The following is a 19404-nucleotide window of genomic DNA, read 5'->3' on the forward strand; positions in this document are numbered from 1 at the left end:
CATGACTGGACTGGGTTGTGAGTTGGGGGAGAAGCCCACGGAGACCACGCACCCTCCTCATCACGGCACATCAGAGTCGGTGCCGTCGACGTGACTTGTCCGTGTTGCTGCTGCCCCTCCTCTCCTGGCTAAGGTCCTGTCTGCCACGCATCAGGACACTTGTGCAGGGGACACGGGTCTCCTGGCCCTGTGTGTTCATTTGTTCAGTCACTGATCATGTCAGTTTGGGGCTTCAGGTGGCTATCCTCTTGCTCTAGGGGCTTAACCGTCCTGGGGACCCGTGACATGGGAAGAGAGAGCCAGAGTTCAGTAGCCGTGACCGCAGGAAGTTTAAGTGAGTTTACAGAGGAGTATCACTGCTCCAGCTCTGTCCGTCTCCGACGACGGAGCCTGGTAGAACACTGGAAGCCCTAACTGTGACTTTGCTCCCGCCGCCCCACTTAGCATCAGTTTTCCAAAACGTTGGCTTTCTGATCCTTTTATCTGTGCTTTACTTTGGCAGTTCTCCTAAAGGGCTCCTTTGTTGCTAGCGAGGACGGCTGTGCAACCGCCTTTTCTCTTCCCCACCTTCCTGGCCCCCCAAAAGAAGAAAGGATTATCTCCAGAAACTTGGACCAAGGTCAGGGAGGCTCAGGGGGTCCCTTCCTGTGGAGGAAGCGCCTTTGCCATGTCCTTCTGCGAGAGGACAGAGCCTGCACTTCAAAGAGCACCAGGAGCAGATGCCAGATGGCCACGGGGGTGCGGGGTCAGGGTCAGGGCCGCGGGGTGCGCTGCATGGCTGCTCCCCTCTGACTGTCGACAGTGAAAACCTCATTTTGTCTTAAACACAGCAGTGCTGCATGCAGCCCCTTGCCCCCGCCCGGCCCCGGCCCCAGCCCGCAGCCCAGAGCTCTCTGCCTTGAACCTTGCCCAGAGCCTGGATGTCAGGCAGCGGAATATCTGCTAAAGATGGAGTCGATGCATAGAAATGAACTCCTGCTTCGGTTCCACGGGGTTCAGGGAGCAGAGTGGGGCCGTTTGCGTTCGGCGGGAGCAGTGGCTTCGCACACCCAGCGCCTATGTGCTGCTGAGGACCTATGTTCGCATCGCGCTCCACTGTGAAGACAGCCTTTCCTTAACCCCTGGCGTGTGGGGACCAGATGCCTTTCATTTAGGGTCCCCTTTGTGATAATCTGTGCTCGGGGTACTGGGCATCCTTGAAACTTTCAAATTCTAGGGTAGGACATTTTCATGGTGTTGGATTACTTACAGAAATTATTTACTGACACATATCCACCATTACGTTTGCTTTTTCCTAAAAGATTTCTTGATTGGCCTGTTGTGGACATGGCCTTAGATCCCTGTGTGGGATGGGGCCTGGTGAGAAAAGGCTCCTGGGCCCCAGGCAGCGGGTGGGCCCCCGCAGAGAGCACCTGAGGGCAGGTCTCCCCCGCCCCACCTTCTCCCACCACATTTAACGTCCATGGGGTCTGTGACCTGACCCACAGTGTCCTGGGGTCACTGAGTTGAGCTTTACCTAGTGGGGTAGACTGATACTTTAATCTTTTAAGTTTTTTGACAAAACAAGGCAAAAGCCATTTTTTTAAGATTTTCTTTATTTGAGAGAGAGACAGAAAGCAGGCTCGATTGGGGGAGGGGCAGAGGGAGAAGCAGAGCGGAGAGCCTAAAGTGGGGCTCAGTCCCAGGACCCGGGGTCAGGACCTGAGCCGAAGATAGACGCGTAGCCGACTGAGCCACCCAGGGCCCCAGCAAGGCAGAATTTTCATATGTTTTTCTCCTTTTGTTTTTTAGGTATTCGTTTGGTAAGTGAAAATCGGAAACGTACTCCGTGGGAGTTTAGCGTTGCATGTGGGGTATGTATTCATGTGCTTTTCCTGTGTTTCCCCTTGCCTGAGCAGCTGTCATCAGCACGGCAGGTGTCACTGTGTTGTCTGATGTCAGTTACTTAACCTGGAATCGTGGCCCACGCTGGCTTCCTTGCCCAGAGTGGTGGACCAGTGCAGACAAGGGGACTGGTGATGTGCAGGTGTGTTTGTGTAGATGGCAGTGTCCACACGGCTGGGACGGATAGTCCCACAGCGGTGACCGCACCGTGTTGTCACGGATCAGTTCTGTGCCTTGGGGGAAGGTCAGGCCGTCCTGCAGGCCAGCCTCTCCCCACTCTAGGCTGTGCCGAGTTCCCAGGGGACACACGCCTGTGGAGGGGTTCGCCCGGGGCTAACACTGGATGACACCCCAGAGGTGGTCGGGTTTCTCCTTGGTTTGGTAAGGGGGGGACTTCAGGTCCCCCCAGCCCGTGTTCTGTGGGGAATGGTGCACCCAGAGGGAACATGTGGAGTAGGGTTTGTTCAGAAACGAGTGGGCAGTGGGCCCAAGGCTGCTGGCGGGGGTGAGGAGAGGACAGCCCCCAAGTGGGCGGGGCTGGGCACAGCACAGCTTCCCTTTGGGTGGAACCACCTTGCGTGCTGATACCAGAGACGTCTGCTCACTCCTGGGGTCGTGACTACCCACACGCCCCACAGCACAACACCCCTGGTGCCCAGGCAGAATCCCCAGCCACACGAGGAATCCCCAGGGTCTTGCACAGCTGTTGTGACTGGGCATGAAGCCCTAGTGAATGAAGACAAGAGCTCTCAGGAGAGAAACTGATGAGATGAGAAAAGAACCAAGTGGAAGATAGAATATTTGAAATGAAAGACTCCCTGGATGGGCTGGCTGGCAGGGTGGGGGCGACAGCGGGGGATGGAGGGGTCCTAGAGGCGCCCGGGCCAGGCAGAGCTCAGGCGTCCTTGGGGAGAGCTCAGAGATTGGTGGCATGTGTACGGAGCCCTGAGGGGAGGGGACAGCTGGATGAAGTTTCCAGATGTGGTACAAGACACAGATGTCAGACCCAGGCAGCCCAGTGAACCCCGCACAGCATGAACGGGAAGAAGTTGTGCCTCCCAGCTCATCCACGTGCTGCTGAAAACCCAGGGGAGAGGGAACATTTTGAAAGCAGTGGGAGAAACAGGCCATGGCCCTCAGTGCTCAGGAGCAGTGGGCCCATGCACCTTGGTGCTGACATGGGAGTTGGGACCCTATGTGGGCTCGGAGGCTTCAGATTGGGGGAGTGAACTCAGTGTCCAAAGGCGCACTTGGGGCACCACCATGGGGCTCCAGGCTGCGTGGGAGGGACGGGAGGGAAAGCCAGGCTTCAGACAGCAGAGCCGAGCGCGGAGAACAGGAATCTGTGGGTCACCGTGAAAGCCTGCGTTCCTCCTCTGTCGTTCTGTACAGCACTCCTGACAAAATAGGTTGTTTGCGCTCTGAGATTGATGGTGCCCCAGAGCAGACACACACAACAGGCTGAGGGAGTGCAGCAGGTCCGTCCACATGGCTGCGGGTCTCCATGCGTTACGTGAAGCTGCACAACTTTCTAAAAATATTTATTTATACGAGAGAGAGAGCGCATGCATGCAGGGCAAGGAGGGGCAGACGACGGAGAGAGAAACTTTGCAGACTCTGCACTGAGCTCGGAGCCCGACACGGGGCTCCGTCCCACGACCCTGAGGTCGGGGCCTGAGCTGAAACCGCAGCCCCCCAGCTGCCCACAAAGCTGCGCAACGTGACGGACGGTTAGGAAGGCTGAGGGTGCGTAATAGTCCCTCGAGCCGTCACTGGAACAGTGTCTGCCAGCAGACGGAGGTGAGGACCAGCGCCAACGGGATGCATCACGGAGACACTAAGAGCTGAGAGCACGTGATGGGAGAGTGGTGGAATTAGAGGGGACCGAGCTGTTCCCGGTGGGGGTAGGAGCAGCGATCCCCGGGCTTATAGCGGCAGGACGGAGAAGAGGGGCAGGGAAGGACCACCAGCGCGGCACTGCCCTGCCCGGTCCCTGGCTCAGGAAGTGGTCACGAGCGGCTCACCCAGGTAACCGGTGATGCGTCTTGTCAAGGGCACATGGGACGCCGCAAGGCACAGTAGCCACGTCCTGGCCGTTAGCAAGCATGACACTGAGAAGGGAGTATGTCCTGTAGGGTTCCGCTCTGAATCCCCAGCAGTGGCTCAGGAGGGTGGTGCCATGACTGGTTTCACCTTTCACCTTGGACCAAGCCCTGGGGGCGAGAGGGCAAGGAGAGACCCCCCCCCAGCAACCGTCCCAGATGTGGCAGGCCTGCCTCTGCTCTGCCAGCCTCCCTGGGCCTGTGCGAGAAGGCCTGGGGCAGGGCAGGAGGGGCGTGACTGCCCACAGACCCTACTCCCCACTCCTACAAGGAGCAGAAGCCGGGAACAGTGGGGAAGAAGCAAACGCAGTGTACCAGACAGGGGCCCCAACTGTGCTTCCACACCGCTTGGGGTGTTGCTGAGTGGGGCGGAGGGGGTCTCAGGAGTGCTAGGAAAGGCCACCCCAAGGCTGCGGGTGAAGCTGGGCCAGGGGCTGAGAGCACCTGCTCCCACCCTGCGCTGACACGGCGGCCCGCAGGCAGGCAGGTGGGCGGGCAGGGTGCCCCTGTGACAGAGCCTGCCCCAGGCCCCGTGCTGGAGGCGGCAGCAGCAGCCTGCGGTCATGGTCACAGAGGGCACCGATGACAGCCACAGACCCAGGCACAGCCTGTTTCTGGGCTTGACGGCCCCATCCCCGACTGCAGCCTCACTGCAGATCCTCGTTTCGGGGTGGTTATGTGCCTTCAGGACCTACTGTTCTTGTACACAGCACAGATGACCCTGATGTTGGAGCCGTCAGCTCAGGGCTCTGAAATACAGGGAGGCGTCCGTCGGGTCCCAGCCCACAGAGGAGCCGGAAAGATGGGCCAGAAGGAGGCACTGGGAACAGGGCATCCTTGCTGGGCCTGCAGCCAGGCGGCCAGACTCATCAGCCTGGAGGCACCCGCCGCGACCTGGGGTGGGGGAAGGAAAGAGCGGAGCATTGGAGGCTGAAGGAGAAACAGACGACAGGCAGAAGAGCGTTTAAAGGAATAAAAGCCAAGACCTTTCTAAAAATGAATGAAAGGCACATGCCACAGATCCAGGATTTCGGAGACCACACACCCTTCTGCATATATCAAACGGGTGAAAACCAGCAGGATGAGAGAATCTTCCCTGCGGCCGGCGGCCCCTCGGCGCCCGAGTGGAGGGAAGTCCCCTTGGTCGGCCCGTACAACGCCTTCCCCAAGAAGGCGCGCCAGGCTCTCCTCGGTGGTCTGCCTGGAGTGCTGACGGGGTCTTCAGGGAAGAGGGGCCCAATGTCGGCAGAAGTTGCATCAACTCAATGAAAGGAAGAGTATCGCGGTTTATTAAGAGGAGGGTGAATACAGGCTTTTCGCTGGTTCCTGGTTACCTGAAAAGGTAGGTGAGAAAGCAAGCATCTAAATTTGAAATTGCAAGTGAAGCTATTTGTTTGTCATGGGCCCGTGTCCCTCAGCAACTTCCTAGCCTGCTGGACGCAGCCGCCCTTGGCGTCCAGAGCCGCCGGTGCCTTCCTGGTCAACCGTGCCCACACGTGGTCTTCCTGCTCAGGTTTGTGCTTTTGTCTGAAGCAAGAAGCAAGCAATACAGCGATCTCAGGATCTGTTCTCGTCCCACTTGCCGGTGCAGTAGCGCCGTCTAAGCAGTCAGCTGTGTGGCTGTGACCGGGAAAGGACCAGCTGTGAGTTCAGGCGTGATGTTCATGGTCAGCGAGAGCATGCCGCCCCTCTGATTGGGGTTCATGTGACCTCAAGATTCTCCTCCAAGAAACCTGCCTTCTCCCTCTCTTGCTAAGATCTATTTGATTTACCTGAACTTGTAACAGTATAGTGTTTCCAGTTGTTAGGACCGAGAAAGCGTCAGGCCCATGCTCCCTTTTTGGTGGGAGAGGCCCCTGTGCTCTGACGGACCGCACTGGGGCAGTTACCATAAATGAGCATCCGACCCGCTTTTGTGAAGCCAGCGAAAGTGGAAGCGCTGGTCTGTGGCTGTGAAGGGACAGGTGTGGCAGATGCAGCAGGAAGACCTCACTCAGGAGACACTTTTGGGGTTCGAAGGGCTGTCTGAGCGGAGGCGACGGCTGCGGGAGATCAGCGGCTGCAGAGGCTCCCAGGCCAGTCGTGAGCGGAGCGTGGTGCTGGCCGCTCCCGCTGAAGCTCTGGCATTTAGGGAACCCTGGTGGGGAAGTGGTGCCCGAGGCCTCCTGTGGGAAACTCGAGGCTGAGTCCAGAGCCCCAGCCCCTTGGATCCCCGCGCTGGGTGGCACATGGGCCTTGTGGGTGCTGTGAGGCCAGGGCCACGTCCATGGCGGGAGAGTTGCTGCCGGGGTCCCGGCTAACAGCCACTGTTTTGCTCGCAGCTCAATCAGATCTGCCGTCCATCTGTGCGTCATGGGTGTTAACCTGGCGCTCACAAGCCGCAGCTGTGTCGGTGGGAACCCATGACGCCCTCGGGGCTTGCTAGCAAGCTGCTGACTTGCTGACACGTCTCCCGCGGAAGGAGGCCCCGAGGAAGACGGCGTCATGTGGTGTCTGCTCCGCGGCCGCGGGCCCTTCCCACAGACCTCCGAGAAGCCCGGGTCCAGAGCGCCGCTGACAGCCACGCGGCTCCGGGCGCTTTCTTCCTCCCCAGTCTCAGAGAACAAGCAGCCAGCTGCTCTGGCGCGGCCTGGGAGCCAGGCCCCCACACCACCACGCGGGAAGGACTGAGACCTTACGGCAGTGTCCCCTCGGCCTCACCTGGGCCTGCCTATGAGAATTCGCTTCTTGTTCGTTTGAAGTCTGTTTATTGTGTCTGTGTTTTGCACGGTGGACTTTGATGACGATGGGGCCGCTCTGGGGATTGCCTGCTGAGTGCGCAGCTGCCCGGAGCACGTTCTCGAGCCGGCGAGCCCCAGCTGGCGGGCCGCTGAGCGGCTCCCTCCACGCCGTCCTCAGCCACGGCGGGCCGGGTCAATGAGAGCCCGGTGCCACCGGGTGCAGCCCCTCGGGCGCCATGTGCGCCTGCACGTCACAGCCCGCGTCCGCTGCGCTGAAAAGCTCTGTGGACTCGCTGGCCAGGACTCCAGTGGGCACGTCTGTTTTCTTCGGGGGACTCAAGCAGCTGCCTTCTCTGACCCTCGAAGGACATGGTGGGTGAAGTATTAACTCCCTTCAGTTTGGGAAGCAGGCCGCATGGCCAAGCTCTCTTTCTAGGCACCTTCCCCTTGTTGAGAACGACCGTGCGCTTCTCAGGGTATCTGGGTTTCTGGAACATGTTCCCCTTTCATAAGGGGTCCCCTCTGCAGTGTGAGTGGCCCCGGGACCCCGGGGGTCTCGAGTGCCTGTTTGCCACTGGGTGGGACTGCCGGGTCAGGTGACGGCCATGTGAGTGGGGCTGTTTGCTCGGGGACACAGGAAAAGCACAGGGTGCATTTTGCGAAGTTGCTTTGCGGGCCGCGTCTCTGCAGAAGCTCTCCGCGGGCTGCACTTTGAAGGCCGCTGGTTTGGTCACTCCTACTTCAGAGATGGGTCTAAATGTTAATTAATTCAGGTCCCCACTAAGTGCCGACTGTTTCCTGCTCCCCTGCAGAATGTACTCGTGAGCTCAGGGTGCGGGACTTGCTCAGACTTCACTCTGTCCTTGAAAGCAGCATAGGCACCAACAGGCCGGGCCCAGCTGGTGCTTCTAGTCTTTTTTGCCCAGAAGGGGCTGCTCTTAGCCCATGGCTGCCCAATATTGCCTGGGTGCTGACAGCCACCTGTGTTCGGTGAGGTTGGGACCCACAAAGGGCCCCACAGCCCTTTCTTGGAGCTGAGTCCAGTCACTGAATCCCAGATGTTTCTGCAGAGGCAGGCCCCTCAGGCCTGGTGTGTCCGAGAGCTCCAGGTGAGGCTGGCTGGCGGCCGCAGTGGGGACAGTCCCTGCGGCCAGGAGCTGAGCCATCTCGGGTCCTTGTGTCCCCTTCCACATACGAGAAAGATGGGTGCTTTGCTGAGGCCTCTTCTGTTGGTCAAGGCCCCTGCGGTCCTGGAGTGTTTCCAGCCCTGAAAAGGATCATGTAACTTCGAGTGTGATTTTGGCTCAGTGCGCGCAGGTGTCGGCCTCCAGGTGGTCTCCCAGGCAGATCCGGGGCTCCACCTCCCCCAGCACTGATCTCCCGTCAGGACCTTCTGGAGCTTCAGTGTCGGGAAGGGCGCAGCGTGCTTCACGAGTGCGTTTGCCTTACACTCAGGAGTCCTCCTGCAAGGAGTGGTATTTCTGTGGGTTTTTATCACTCCTGCTGCTGCGTGGGGGTTGTTTGCTTGTTTGTGGGTGTGGTTCAGAAGGTCCCTTGCTGGGGCCATGGAAATCTGGCCCCGTCCAAGGCCCAGCAGCCCAGCCGAGGGCGGGGAACCGCGGGTAAACACCGACATAAGCCTTGCTCCCTGCATGCGCCTCAGCCTTTCGCGCTGGCGGGGCGGAAGGCAGTCTCTTGGCCAGGTCCGCTTTGTTCTTGTTCAAACATGGCTGACAGGTTGAAAGCTCACACGGTGCCTGAGCACGGGAAGCAACTAAGCACAGGTCTTCCTTGGTTAGACAGGGAGCCTGAGCACCCCTTCCTGGTCCCTGGGGTGTGATTGGTCTTATGGAAGGCTTTCGGGATGCTCCATGTCCGGGGACATTCCTTTGTGGGAAAAGAGCATTCTGTTTTCACCGCGGGCCCATCTGGCTGAGAACTGGGTGCTTTAGGGAGCCCTGGTTTCAGTAAGAAGCTCAGTGAACTGTTGATTTATCCTGATGGGCTCAATGCCGAGTGTCAGCTAGTCCTCGGGCCTGCAGGTATCAGTAGGCCCGGCTGCGAACCACTGAGTCAGGGAGCAGGACCCTGGAGTAGCCTGGGGGCTGACCGCAATCTGACGGAGGCTTAGAGGGCTGGATAGCAGCAGGAGGGCCGTGGGTGAACTGTGGGGATGGACGGGCAGGTGCTAGTCCTGCACAGTCAGTGTCTGGCAGGGAGTGGATGTGCAGGTGGGGTCCACACCTGCTGTGCAGGGCTTTGAGGGCAGGTGCTGTGCTGCAGGGACTCGTACAAGCCGGCTGTGTCTGTGCTCGGGAGACGCAGGGCAGAAGCAGCCCCTTTGGGCGTTCGGCACTCCCCTCTTGTCCAGAGGGATGCTTTGGCTGGTGCCTTATTAAGTCTGATTTTCAGGCAGGTCCAGTGCTGGCATCGATGTTTATGTGGCCTGGACTCTTGCACTCCGGTGTCTGTCCCAGCAGCACGTCCCACCAGCCGTTGTGAATTAAATGCTGCCTGTGACCCCTTACCCTCACTGCTCTTAAATTCATGCTTTAAAAACAGCTTAATGAGGGGTTTACTGGTCCAATTGGAAGTTTTTATTAAAACCTATTAGTGCTGGAGTGGAGCCTGCCTACAGGAAGCGATTAGGCAGCCATGGAGTTCCAGGTGGACTAGGCTGCAGCAGGTCCCACCAAACCGTTTCCAGACCCTTGTGGCCCCAGCACTGGGCTTTGCCTGGTTCTCATATCCTCTGCTTTAATTTATGGTTTGTCTAATTCCCTTCCCAGCCCCCATGTCCAAAAAAGCAGTTTCTTTTAATCAAATTATTCCTGTAATCGGACGCAGCCTGCCCTGCCCTGTCCTGTCTTGTGAGCCTGCCCGGCTGTGCACCCTTTCAGGGGAGTCTTTCCCTGCTGTTTCCTGGGTGCTCGGGCTTGAGGCAGCCACTCTCCTAGCACAGCCCCCGCAGGTCTCAGCCGGCACCCTTCCTCCCTGCTGCCTGGGAATGAGAGGGCCCCTCGGCACTGTTTGGATTTGGTCTCTTGTCTGCTCGTGTCCTTAGGAAGGACAGAGAAGCCTGTATCCAGTGATTTCCAGAGCTCCCGTGTGACATGCGTGGGCTCTGAACCATGTCCACTAGCAGAGACGCTCATTTCCAAAGTGGGAAAAACAGTTTTGATCGGTCTCTGCCGCATGTTCAGTGCGAGCAGCCCTACTTGCCTGTGACAGGCTGAGAGAGGGGCCCGGAGTGCGACCGCCATCAGCCTCTGTCCTGTCTGAAATTTCAGGTGCTTTCTCAAACAGGGTCTTGGGGTTGGTCCTGATCTGGGGGGAGCATTCTTGCCTCCTTCCCCCACCCGCCCCCGCTGTCCTCTCTTTGGCCTGATGTCTCTGTCTGCACACACAGTTCCCTTCTCTGTTCACTGGGAACACCAGTGCAGGGAGACTTCCTGCTGCTGGAGAGGAGGAGCTGTCAATGAGGGGCTGGGGCCTGGGGGTCACCCAAGGCACCCTCCCACAAGAAGCAACTGGTGCTCCTGGCTGTGACCCACTTGGCACAGTGGTCCCCTGGAGACTAGCATGTGGAAGGGGAAAAGTCAGGGCTAGGGTGCTGGGGGCCCTTACGGGGAGTCTCTCACAGTACTGGGTTCTCCTTCCCTGTGTGCACGCACAGTGAACATGCCTGGTTTTCAGTCTTCTCTTTTTCATCTAACATTTGCTCCTCCCTTCCATGTTAACCCCCTCCCTTATACCCTCTCTTACGCTCATCCCTCCTCAGAGCTGTGTGCAAACGTGGATGCATGCGCACGTGCACTCAGGTTAAGGTCACTGTAACCTGGACGGGGCCGCGCCGCATGCATATCTGCCACTCTCTGTTTTCACTCAGGGCTATCTGGTGAAAATTCTTTCGTTGGACCTACAAGAAAACATATTTTAAAGACGTTTTTTTCTTATATGATCATTAACGTTTTGCTTATAGCTAGATGTGAATCTAGCTACCCATTTCCATTTCTAAAACTTGATAATCTCTTTAATAAGCAGAATTCTAGAATAGTGAAGATCCATTTTGTTGCTTTAATCCATACTTCTAGTTCTGAGTCCATTTGGGTGGCTTTTGTCTGAAATGCTTCTAAACTATCTTTTATCAAACTGTATAGATGTGGATTTTGACTAACATTTGCTTTTTTGGCCTTCAGATTTATTTCTAATAATTTGAAGCATAAATGTGAAAAATGATTTGTACCCAACTTAATACGACTTTCAAACAGAAAAGTCACTAAAGATTAAAATATGGCAAAGAATGTGCTTCGGAATTAACATAGTGTTGGTGGTGCATTAGGGTAACATCGAACATCACGGTTGATGAACTATTGTCTCCTGGGTGCTGGTGCCCTAGGGGTTGAAAAACTGGTTTTGTTACCACTGCGTTTTCTGGAGACTTGCTGCAAGTCCCTATGGCCAGGACTGTCTGACTGCCACAGGCTCTCCCTTCCCCCCCTCCCACTGTTGCCATCATGGCTACATGCTGTTAGGAGTGGCCTTTCCACCCCCACCCTCAACTCCTGGGCAATGCTGAGTGGTTGTCTGTTCCCTCCTTTATTCCTGTGGTCAAAACTATCATGGGTCTTTTCAAATATGTGGTTTTATCTGATTTTTTAAAAAATGCGTTCTAGCTCATTAATTTGTACTTTTTACATGTTTCCTCTTTCTGGGAGGAAGGGGTTTATTATTTTCTAAGATTTTGAGCTGATTGTTAAACTCATTAATTTTCCATCTCTTTTTAGCTGCTAATGAAAGCACGGAAGCAGGTCACCACTCCCCTCTGACTGTGTCCCTGGCCCATCCAGCCTGTCAGCTGAGATTCTAGTGTCTTTCTGACAATGGCACATACTGTAGTTTTATAATCATCGGTGCTGATGCTTCTTTAGTCCAAGTGCTGTTTAGAGAAGAGCTCCAAAAATCCCAAGCCCTCAGGGTTTTATAGGTGACCTTTTGTTGATCAATTTCTGACTTTATTTTTTTTTTTTAATTTTTTTTTTTTAAATTTCTTTATTCAACAGAGATAGAGACAGCCAGCGAGAGAGGGAACACAAGCAGGGGGAGTGGGAGAGGAAGAAGCAGGCTCACAGAGGAAGAGCCTGATGTGGGGCTCGATCCCATAACGCCGGGATCACGCCCTGAGCCGAAGGCAGACGCTTAACCGCTGTGCCACCCAGGCGCCCCCAATTTCTGACTTTAGTACATTGTAAACAGATAATCGGGCCTGAAGGTTGTTCTTTTAATTATTAAAAAAAAAAAAAAAGACATGTGCACAGATTAGAAATTGTATTACACAGCTTCTAACAGAAACAGTATCTTCTTTTACCTCTGCTCACCCCATTCTGTTTCCTGGAGCAAATCCTTTACTCCTTCTACCACTGCTGGTATTTTCCTCCATATTTCTGAATAATACATTTATGTAGATTATTCTTGGTATACGCTTTTAGACTTTATATCCTTCCTGTTATGAATGATAAGGATTACTCTCCCTTATCTCTAATTCTCTTTCTCCATCTCAGTACAGTTATGTCACAAATATAATTTATGAAACTCATATTCAGTCATTGTGTAAATGTCAGCTGCTGAGCCAACAGTGAATTGTGCTCATTTGTTTCTAATAACTCTTTGTTTTTCCTGAAGTTAATAGTTGCCTCTTCTTTTTTGGTTTTCCTTGTTTTTCATCTCTGATCATGCTTGTTTGCAATGTTTCCATTCCAAATTCACCAACACAGCTGCTTGTTTCCTCCCAATACTATTTTTACAGAGTCAAACGTGTTAGATAATCTATCAGTTCCTTTTCCCCCCTTCACGGAGATTTCTCCTCTGGAACTGTAGCCACCTGGAGTGGATACTTTATGGGCCCCTGGATTTGGAGATTGTGGGGCAGGCTAACTCTTTGCCAGATTGGGTGGGTACCAGTGACTTATTTGTCCTTCCTCCCATCCTAGAGGTCCTTATGGTTCACAGAGAGTGGTCCCAGTTGTGCTAGGGGTAAGGCTTAGAGGCACAGTCATTTCTCCACTGCCTTCTTCTTCATGTATATTCTAGAGCATTATTCTTAGGAAGGGTCATTTTTAAGCCCTTGTTTTCATCACATATTATATAAAGACAGCTAAAAGCAACTGGTGAGATTATTCCTTCCCTTTACTTCTCCAGCATTAGCAGTTGCCTGACTGAGGCAAGATGAACTATCGCCCGTATGCTCTTTCCCTACCAGGTACACACTGATGTGTCCTGAATCACAGTGGACAGCTGAGAGGCCAGAGATGGGCTTTGGTCTCCTCAGACACCATTGCAACCACTGGCTGGCCTGGAACCTCCAGAATCTGGTGTGTGTCCCTGGAGCTTCCTGGCTCCAATGCCCCATTGTTGGATGCAAGAGGAACACAGCGTCGGCGAGCCTGACCTTTGCCAACGCCAGTAACAGGGAGAAGCATTGTTAGGTTAGCCCTAGAGTAGCAGCTGTGTGCCAGTTTCTTTTGTAAATGCTTTGATATTTTAAAACAGAAATTTTAAGCAAGGAAGCCATGCTTTGTTGCTGTTACAATAGCAGCTCTTGTCTGTGTGGATTCGTTGAATGAAGACACTGATACTGGAGCAGTTTTAGTGCCGTTAATAGTTCCTGAGTGCGTAGAACACATCTCTTCTTAATGGTTTGTGTCCTTTTCTTACTGAGAATTTTATAGCTCTTTTAAAGTAGGATCCTTGCACTTATGTTGGTTGGCCTCAGATTTAAATATCTTTGACAAGGTAGAGCATTGCTGGTTTTCCATTTGGCTTTAGCCTCAGTGAATGTCTTTTGAGCATTTAGGAGACTTACGTGCAGACAGGATTGTGATACATTGTTGTGCCACGTCCATTCACACTTACTGGCCTCTTTACTGGCTGCTCCCACTGTGGGACACGGCCCCCAGGACAGCAGGTGCTCCCCAGCCCCGGCCCCAGCTTTGTTTTTCTCCAGCTCACCACCCTCTGACGCGGGTTTTTATGTGTATGTCAGTTTATCATTTCTCTGCCTGCCCTCCTCCCTTGAGACAGCGCATGAGTGCTGGGGCTTCACGGGTTGCCCAGCATCCCCACAGCACACAGAATGGGGGAGCTCAATCACAGCGTGGCTCGTCTATGGTGAGCCTGCACATGGGTCCACACTCAGATGCCCCAAGGAGGCAAGTGGACTGGGTTTGTGTAAGTTGCCACACATTCTTGTGTTGTCACTCTTCTCAAGGTGCTGGCAGCCCAGGAGCCCAAGCGTGGTGTGGTGCATGGCATGTTGTATAGAGACAGCTGACCAGGATTTTCCCCCTAATGGCGTGCCTCCTGAACTCAGAGTGCTAGCACAGTGCAGCACAGTTCTGGTGTTTCTGCGAGATGGTTGTGTTGACGCACGTATGCCATTCCCAGGGACTCCATCGGCCTCCGTGGCACGGCGGCCTCAGGTGTAAGAACACAACAGCTCCTCAGTACTCCTGTATCCAGGAGACGCGCTGAGCAGAGTGTCCGCAGTGCTTTGATTAAACCCAACCAGAGGCAAAGCACAAATGGATAACGAACCACGGAGCAAGAGACACCACCTGAGGTCCCATCTGAGGTCTGTGCTCCTCGCATCAGCCAGGGGGAATTCAGAATTAGCAGTGGCATGGCTATGCTTTGTTCCCAGGTTGCAAACAAAAGTGAGAGGTGGCTCTTGTCCAAGGCAGAGCCCCCAGAACCCTGTCCTCTTCATGATGGTCAGGTGCATGCCCGTCTGGGGGCAAGGCCTCACGAGCCAGGTGCTGACCAGAGGCTCTAACTTGTACCTGGTGGAATGATGTCAACAGGACTTTTAAAAAGATGATCTTGACATAGTTTCTCTCACAGAAATGTTGCAGAGAAAAGTGCAGAGGCCTCATCAGCCTTCACCCTGCATCCCTGCAGGTGGCACATAACTGTGGTCGGAATTGAGACGTCAGCACTGGCAGGACTGTCGACTGAGCCAGACTGTGGTTGGGTTTCTCCAGCTTGTTCACCAGTGCCCCTTCCCGCCCCAGGGCTCCTCCCGGGGCCACACTGCACTTGGCCACCTCGTCTCCTTCATCCCGTCCCCTCTGGTCTGTGGCAGTCCATAGGACTTCCCCGGCTTTTCATGACCTTGCTCGTTTTGAGCGGTTCTAGTGCCGTATTTGGTCCGATGCCCCTCATGTGGGGTTTGTCTGGTGTTTCTCGGGATGAGACGGGTCACAGAGGCGAGGTGCCCGAGTCCACACGACTCGCCGCGGAGGATGCCGACCTGGATCACCTGGTGAAGGTGTTTCCAGGTGTCTCCTCCCGTCTGTTCCCTGTCCCGTGGAAGCCGGGCCCTGGGCCCAGCCCGCGCCCCAGGGGAGGGGGCACCACCCTGGCAGGGGGGTCTCCACATATCACTGGGAATTTCTGTGAGGAAGGTTCGTGTCTCCTCTCCACGTCTTCACCAGTCCGCACGTTGAGTGAGGCTCTGGGTCATGGTCCCACGCCGTTCCAGGTGGTGGGTGTCAAACAATTTCTGGATCTACATTAAAGTCACATAGTCATTAAAAATTAGGGGAGATTTTTCGAGGCTGTGCAGTTGTCCTGTTTTTGCCTTCAAGAACTGCCCACTGATTTAGGCTTCCCTGCGGCCGTCACTACTGTGATGTTCTGGTAGTGATTTTTCCATTTCCCTCATTCCTTCTTTGGAATTCCCCTATGGAAGAGCTGTCCTTTCTCCCCCATTTATCAAATACGTGCTTACGTTGCTGTGGCTCCTCATTCAGTTCTCACAGAGTAGGATCTGGCACTGGGGGACCTGCTTTGCTGCTCGTTGCCCAGCCGTGGCTGTGGGGAGCCCCAAGGCTGGCCGCACGCCCTTGTTGAGTCCCCCACCTCGCGACTTCCTAGCCCTACAGGAGCTGCAGGCCCATCTCGTGACTTCTGTCCCGCAGCCCTCTCTTCAGCTCTTTCCCCAGGGGCCCTGGTTCCTTGTCACAGAGAACGGTGTTAAGACACCGTGGCCTGGGTGTTGGGTGTGCTTGTTGCTGGTGGGGTGGCATGGCTTCTCTGCCCTGCAGTGAACAGAGCCAGGAAGTGTGCAAACACTTAGAGCACACCACTGACAAGCCGTGAGCCGCGACTCAGGCGTGGATGAACCTCAGAGGACTCACGCTGCAGGAGACGAGCCCTCTCAGCTGCTGCCCACGGTGTGATCCCGGGCCGGGCCGGGGCCGGGGAGCGGGCTGCCTGCTGGTTGTGATGGGGCTTCTCAAATCCACACCTGTGTCGACGCATGGAAACTGGGGCAGAGTCTGTGGGAACTCTGCACTGCTCGTCGGTGTGCTAGGAACCCGTGACAGCTCTAAAAAATAACATTGCGAAGTATACAGCACAGAGAGTAAATTTCAGCATACATACATCTTTAAAAAACTAAGCAGGATGTGTGGGGAAGGTAAATAGAAACCACACCAAACCTGCTTATACACGTGCAGTATTTACACACACGTATGTGTCCTGTAGGGTACGTATTACACGTTACGTGCGACATGTTGTATTTGTGTTACGACCTACCTTCTGTGTATGACCTCCCTGCATATGTGTCTACTGAAGCACACCGAGGGGTCGAAGAAGGCGTTTTCACTGTGCCCTAGGTCTGACCACACAGCGCAGGAGACGGCCTCGGTGTTCGAGGGCTGTTACATCCGTAGAGGCGTTTATAAAACAGACTGCAAACCCGCAGTAAACAGCGAGTGGTTCATCGAGCAGTTTTAGGTAGCTAAGAAGCAGTGAAGGAATTCAGCCCGTGGTCGTGGGAGACTTTTGTTAAACCAACAGCAAACTGCTTTACCCGGCCTTGGGCTGGGGAGGAGCGTCTGCGGCGGCTCTGACGGTGGCTGGGCACCCGGGCCCCACCGGGAGCTCACAAGTCCGTGCGCCCTCTCTGGAAGACAGGGTGGCCCCACAGTGACGGTTTGGCGTCTTCGAGGTGTGTGTGCCTGTGGGTCGCCAGCCCCACTTCACGGTTTCCTACGGCAGGGTTAGGGTATGCAGAGAGACTGTGAGGGCTTCGGCGCTGTGCTTACGGCGGGAGAAAACGGAAATATGCTTAAAGCTTCAGCCGTGGAGAATTAGTTACAATTACATCTCTGTGGGTCACTAAACAATATGATTTAATGATGCAAAAATATAGTTAAGATATGTGAAAATGGGGTTTTTTTTTAAAGATTTTATTTATTTATTTGACAGAGATAGAGACAGCCAGCGAGAGAGGAAACACAAGCAGGGGGAGTGGGAGAGGAAGAAGCAGGCTCATAGCGGAGGAGCCTGACGTAGGGCTCGATCCCATAACGCCGGGATCACGCCCTGAGCCGAAGGCAGACGCTTAACCGCTGTGCCACCCAGGCGCCCCGAAAATGGGTTTTAAACTATGTACTGTATTCCATTTTTGCTTCTGAAAAAATCTTTCCAAATTATTTGGAAGTATATGATCAAGGAGTTAGATTTATCTCTAGGTAATCAGATCACTTTTCTTCTGAGTTCCCATTTATTTTCACTCAGCATTTTTGCTCCCGATTAAGGATTAATTTTAATAATTAATTTTTAATTATAATAACACTAATAATAATTTTTAATTAATTTTTAATTTTAATAACACTACTTTTAATAAATTGGTTCTAATACAATGAAATCAGTGTTTTATCAAATGTGAACTGATGTGAGCTGGGCACAACACAGGAGGAGACATTGCTCCCAAAAGGCTTTGAGGAGCCCAGGTGGGGACAGGGAGGGCAGGAGAGGGGAGCCAGCGACACTTTGGCTGAGAGGTGGAGTGAGGCCCATTCCCAGCCAGGTGCCTTTGGCTTGGTGGAAAGTCACTTCCTTTCCTGGGACTGGGGCCTTCGTGGTGTTTATGACTAGAGGTGGGATATGCATGGGGTTCAGGAGCCGTGGGGCCCTCCCCATGCTGGGGGTTTGGGAGGAGTGGAGGCCTTCAGAGGATGGCACAGTGTTAAGACCGGGAATGGACTCGGCTTTGTCTCTCCTGTTGGCCAGTCCAAGGTTGACCTGTGCTCTGCATTGCTGCTGGTAGGATTGGACACAGTCTGCCTAGGCACCCCCCAGGCGGTGCGTGGAGAGAGCCCCCCGCCAGGTGGTGCGTGGAGAGAGCTGAGGGTCCAAAGAGTGGTCCTCAGGAAGCGGCGTCTGCGTTAGGGAGGGAGGGGCTGATGAGGCAGGGAGATGGTCCTACTGGAGTCACTGATGAAACCCAGCTGTGGGCGTGAGCCCGAGGAAAGGAGGGCGCACAGAGTACTTTGTATCAAGAGTATTTGGTGTGTTGGGGCGCCTGGGTGGCACAGTCGTAAAGCGTCTGCCTTCGGCTCAGGGCGTGATCCCGGCGTTCTGGGATCGAGCCCCACATCAGGCTCCTCCGCTAGGAGCCTGCTTCTTCCTCTCCCACTCCCCCTGCTTGTGTCCCTCTCTCGCTGGCTGTCTCTATCTCTGTTGAATAAATAAATAAAAATCTTAAAAAAAAAAAAAAAGGGTATTTGGTGTGTGGGGTCTGCAGAGGCAGTCCATGCTACAGGGGGCGCCAGCCAGGGCCGTGCACGGTGTGGCACTTGGCGCATCGTCGGGCCTGGAGAGGTTGCTACCCTCCTGCCTGCTCGGTCTCTGCCGTGTCTCAGAGTTGGTGTTTTTGAGGGCAAGAAAGCACCTTCCATCGGAGTCAGAGCTGTGTGATGTGCCTGAGGAAAGGCCCAGGGCTTGGGGATAAAAGCGGTGACTCAGGAAACAGGAAGCTGTGATTCTCGCTACGCCAAGTGGCTCTCCAGGCCTCAGAAGCTTCTGGACTCCCCACGGCGTGGCCCCTTCCCAAGTTCTAAGCACGTATGTAGTTCTGTTGACTCACGTGAAGGCTCGGCTTCGGCACCGGGCCTGTTCACACAGGGTGGCAAGGTAAGCGCCAGCCTTCAGAACAGACACCGTCATGCAGCTCTCGCTGGGGAAGCCTCGCCCTGCCGCTTGGCTTCAAGACCTGGATCAAGACCATTGGCTCAGTGTCCGTAAATGGACAGTTCTCTAATTTTTTTTCCCTTTTGATGGTGCCAGAATGAGCAATTGTAGTCATAATCCCCAATGAAAAGAGCAGTGGGGGCAGAGCCTGGGGGGGGTGTGAGTGGCAGGGCGCTTTGCATGTGCACACACGAGCTCTGGGGTTTGGGAGCAGGACAGCCCCTCTCACACGGTCACTGAAGGGAGCAGAACCCTCAGTCTTCGAGAACGTGGCTGCCGTGCACCAGGACCCTGGATCCTCCTCCCTTCCCCTCGGGCCCTGCGTGCCTGGTGTGTGTGGGACGAGCAGCAGTCCTCTGCCGTGGTGGGCGCGGAGCGCACAGCTGGACTCTGTTCTTGCTTCCATGTCGGGCGGCCACGGGCAGCCCTCTCAGTCCCATTTCTGCCTCTAATTCTTTTTTTTTTTTTTAAAGATTTTATTTATTTATTTGACAGAGATAGAGACAGCCAGCGAGAGAGGGAACACAAGCAGGGGGAGTGGGAGAGGAAGAAGCAGGCTCATAGCAGAGGAGCCTGATGTGGGGCTCGATCCCATAACACCGGGATCACGCCCTGAGCCGAAGGCAGACGCTTAACCGCTGTGCCACCCAGGCGCCCCT

At 54.7% G+C, this 19404-nt stretch overlaps 1 protein-coding gene across 7 annotated transcripts in view; it reads left to right on the forward strand.

The window, feature by feature from the left end:
- LMF1 (lipase maturation factor 1) overlaps positions 1 to 19404 on the forward strand; it is an 89013-nt gene that overhangs the window by 17165 nt on the left and 52444 nt on the right. For 4 of the 7 annotated variants that reach the window (XM_034670674.1, XM_034670673.1, XM_034670675.1 and 1 more), the window contains one exon: positions 1792 to 1802. In XM_034670674.1, coding sequence (XP_034526565.1) covers positions 1792 to 1802 — 11 coding nt within the window. Of the gene's footprint in view, positions 1 to 1791; positions 1854 to 6464; positions 7079 to 19404 lie in introns of those variants that run through there. The other 3 variants (XM_034670677.1, XM_034670679.1, XM_034670676.1) reach the window with 2 other exon arrangements.

This window comes from Ailuropoda melanoleuca, chromosome 10 (assembly GCF_002007445.2).
Source record: "Ailuropoda melanoleuca isolate Jingjing chromosome 10, ASM200744v2, whole genome shotgun sequence".
NCBI classification, from domain to species: domain Eukaryota; kingdom Metazoa; phylum Chordata; class Mammalia; order Carnivora; family Ursidae; genus Ailuropoda; species Ailuropoda melanoleuca.